The following is a 4,044-nucleotide window of genomic DNA, read 5'->3' as shown; positions in this document are numbered from 1 at the left end:
ATTTTTTTTTTTTTTTTTTTTTTTTTTTTTTTTTTTTACTGGATTGAGGGCACTTTCAGTAGTCTGTACCAATTTTAGCAAGGAGGTAGACGAAAAATCGCGATTAAAGTTGTCGACTCAGCGCACTGTCAGAGACAAAACTGTGGAGTTTGCGTAAGGGACGATTACCTTTTGATGCACGCAGGAAAATATTCACTATAGTAAAACACATCCCGTTTCTATTTCTAATGGCAAAGGTTCCGAGAGTCTCATTTATGTACCTACAGTTACCTTCGTTAGAAAAAAAAATCTCCGATTTTATAAGTACCTACAGTTAGTCAGTTCCCATGGAGTAGTGGTCACTGCGCTCGCCTTGCACGCGGGAGACCCGGGTTCGATTCCCGGCGGGGTCAAGAAATTTGTATCATGCAAATGATTGATTCCGTGACTGGCCGTTACGGGGCCCACTGGGAAGACAGGATAGGAGAAAGCCAGCCGTTCCGAGAACGAACATTATCCGTTCAGGATAAAATCCACCCCGGGCGGGAATCGAACCCGTGGCCTAGTGCTCACAAGGCAGACGCGCTACCAACCAAGCTAACTAGGCTGGCTAATAAAACCTTTTTTCTTTCTCGAGGATTCCCCTTTATTGAACGAACGAAGTGAATATTAAATTTTGACTACACGATTATGCACTTAGTTTCAGTAGGTATCTTTCTTTATTCAGCGATAATTCTTCAACGGTTCGTGAAATTTGGCATAAAAGTTCTACCCAAAGAAAATTGGCTTTTAAGTTTTGGGACCCATTTTGGTCTTTGCCTCTTTCGGGGCCATTTCTGTATTTTCATGAGACTTCAGGTCAATAAATCAAAGAAATCATGATTACAGGTGATGCACGCATGTATGAATTTGACCACAAATGAAATGTTCAACTACAAGAGATATCCCTACCTGCGCGACAAGAGAGGAAAATATTTGAACCCATTCTCACGAGGACCCTTGTTCAATCTCATTGAATTCTTCATCTGTACTAACAACAGCTCTGTGGAGACAGACTCTTTGATTGATGACGTAGCGTGAAATGTTTTCGTGATGTGTATGTGGCCTGTTCCGAGAACGACTTTGCATTCCCAACTTTTTACTTTCCTTGCCTAAGGAAGGAAAGTAATGTAATCAGCTGATTTTTTTGTTTTTGTTTTTACTCGACCCACAGAACATACTGTCGCGTCGGCCTGTTGCGTTTTTTTATTTCTTTTTCTACGGGTGGAGTAAAAGAGAATGTAGAGTTGGGCGTGGATTCGGGCCCTGCAATTTTGGTCGAAAATGGCCAAAAATGGGTGGTGTGAGATTCAACATCGCCAAGAAAAATTAATAGTATCAGAGGAAATGGGTCTTTTCCAACTACTTTTTGTCTGATTTCTCTTGGGTAGACGTTATTGTCTGCAATTGCTTTTTCATCACTGGTGCTTTTTTAATGGGGTAATTTTTTTATTCCTTGACACAATTTCTCAGTAACTTTTGGCTAGGCTATAAATTTATATTTGAATACTTACTTAACTAGTCAATTTTGATTTTCATGGGAAAATCTTCTGATCAGCTCATTGGTTTTTCACCCAGTTACATACATAGAATTTCGTAGTACCTAGAATGACAATAGAATTACCTTATCTACACAAGATCATCCAAATATTCTTGGTTTTTTCCCATCTGTTTCTTTCTTACTGCTTTTACACACATTTTGCTTCAGAGCACAGCAATTTTTCTCCTTCTAGATATCACAGGTACAACCTGATTTTAGATTCCATAAACATTTTAGTAGACTCTTTCTTTAGATCTCCTTTAGCTCAATATAATTGAATAGAAGTTTTTTCCTTAATAAAATGGGTACCTAGATTGATTCATACCAAATTTTAAAGTAATTAGGAAATGTTCAAGTGTACAGTTGAATAGGAATTCCTTCACAACTATAAATTTGACTCTCGAACATCTCCCCTACAAAAAAGTTATTATCTTCAGATTTTTAATTACTCATTATTACTAAAAGTTCACTGTCTGTACTTTAAATTTTTGTATTTTTGTTACTACCAATGCTTATGAATTTAATAAAAATATTTTTCTTACAATTTTATTATTACCTATGATCAGAATGCTATTTGTGTTATTTTACTACCCCATTTAAAATTCCAGTCTAAATTGACTCAACAGTAACAAGGTATGATTTAATTAGAGAAGAGAAAAAGCATTCCATGTTGTTTTTGATGAGGATATCAGAAAACTATATTTTCATAAGTATGAGATAGAGGGGATTTGTATAATCACAGTTAACCAGAATAAATCTAGAAGAAGTGTTTACTAAACACAGCTAGCTCAACTAAATTCCCTGGAAGTGTTCTTGCTCTCACAAAAATGAAGACACCCAATGTTGTACAGGTAGGATGACAGACTTATATTAGACAATATAAAAACATAACAAATACAAAGATCTTAGCTTAGACAGCACCAGTTGGTACTACTGTGATTCCTTGTGCAGCCAAAGCCTGGAGAGCAGCTTCTTTCTTTGACACTCTAATCTGGGCAGCAATACGATCCATGTCTCGTCTACCATGGGAGGTGATTTTCCTGCCACCGTCATCTGATTTCTCTATGATGTTGACTTGTTCCAATGCTTGCAGGGCTTTTCTTGCTACACTACCAGAGCTACGGCAGAAGTGGGATGGGCATACTCCATTACGTTTACGTCCTGGAAACCAAATGAACATACAAGAATTAGTTTTACCGTTCAAAGTAAAACTATCTACCAGAGCTACGGCAGAAGTGGGATGGGCATACTCCATTACGTTTACGTCCTGGAAACCAAATGAACATACAAGAATTAGTTTTACTGTTCAAAATAAAACTAATGTGGGTACTTAAATAAAGAAAAGTAGGTACTTAAAGAAACCACAAGTATTACAAACTTGTATATTGTGCTGGAATTTAAATGGTAAAAAGAATAAATACCAATATTTTACCTCCAAAAATTTTGGTGACTGTCTTGACTCCTACGGGAGATCTCATGTAAATGTGACGGGCTAGGGCTGCACATCTTGTGTAGAACCAGTCTGGGTCATATGGGGCCAACTCCTTGAATTTAGCACTCTTGACAATGTCTACCCATTCTGGGACCTTCATCTTACCAGACCTGCGAAAGAATAAATTATATATCAAATACATTACTTTCAAGAAATATCTAATTACTTACTTCTAAGAGGGTAAAAAAAAAAAAAAAAAAAAAAAAAAAATTAAAAGGGGGAATGAGTAAAATCTAAAGGAATAGCAATTCTCTTATTGCTATGGCATAAAATGAAGATAACTATCGAAAAAAAGTCATTAAGCCATCAAAGAAACAAACGTCTAGGCCTAAGCAAATGCCTAAATAACACTGCTAAAAGGCGATCAAAAATTACGCAACTTCTCAATAAAGTGAGCAATAGGGTAAGAGAAGTGAGACATCAAGTAACAAAACTGGCTAATTGCTGCCACGACAAAAAGAAATCACACCAACGGAAAAAGGCAGTGAGAACTTTCTCAAACCTGGTTGTGTTCAAAGCCAAAACCAGCGAAAAAAAAAACGAAGTAAAGGAAGTTTTTCAATTCATAGTGGTGGAAAACCGCCTGCTATGTAACTCTTTCAGACCCCCACCGATGAGTTAATATCAAAGGACGGAAAAAAAAAAGTAAACGATTTAATGTCAGTTTTTAATAATATAATTTTTTTTAATATGATTAATGAGTAAAACCGGTTCTGTTGGAACAAGTTTAAAACCTCGAATGGATAAAAACACATCAAAAATAGAGTCAATAATACGAACGGTCGGAATCCAATGTAAGAAACGGACACCATTCAACGAAATCCGGGCGTCTAACTAAAAAGGGTGGGTCCCCCCGCCAAAAAAATAAAGGACACTAACCCAAATTAACAAAAACAAAAAGAGCCTTGTTGGCGCCGAAAAGGAGGCAATAGGAAACCAGAAGGAAAAAGAGACGAAGCTAAAAAGCCCTATTATATGGAAATCGTCAAAGTTA

The 4,044-nt window shown here is 36.8% G+C and overlaps 1 protein-coding gene across 1 annotated transcript; it reads right to left on the bottom strand.

Moving 5' to 3' along the window:
* Nucleotides 1-2,344: 2,344 nt before the first annotated feature.
* On the bottom strand, nt 2,345-3,192 carry LOC103522301 (40S ribosomal protein S19-like). Its single transcript, XM_026832527.1, has 2 exons — nt 2,991-3,192; nt 2,345-2,719 (listed from the first exon to the last, which is right to left on the bottom strand). The coding sequence occupies exons 1-2, from the start codon at nt 3,190-3,192 to the stop codon at nt 2,469-2,471; spliced, it is 453 nt and encodes a 150-aa protein (XP_026688328.1). The 3' UTR covers nt 2,345-2,468.
* Nucleotides 3,193-4,044: the final 852 nt, after the last annotated feature.

The sequence above is a fragment of the Diaphorina citri genome, unplaced genomic scaffold, assembly GCF_000475195.1.
Source record: "Diaphorina citri unplaced genomic scaffold, Diaci psyllid genome assembly version 1.1 scaffold7867, whole genome shotgun sequence".
NCBI lineage: Eukaryota > Metazoa > Arthropoda > Insecta > Hemiptera > Psyllidae > Diaphorina > Diaphorina citri.
The sequence above is the reverse complement of the archived record's forward strand: the minus strand, read 5'-3'. Positions and strand labels throughout refer to the sequence as shown.

Bases quoted from the DNA above. Each gene is read 5' to 3' on its own strand.
- LOC103522301 (XM_026832527.1), bottom strand. From the start codon at position 3,192: ATGTATTTGATATATAATTTATTCTTTCGCAGGTCTGGTAAGATGAAG. The intron at 2,720-2,990 runs GTAAAATATTGG...TTTGGTTTCCAG, and splicing joins AGTCACCAAAATTTTTGGAG to GACGTAAACGTAATGGAGTA.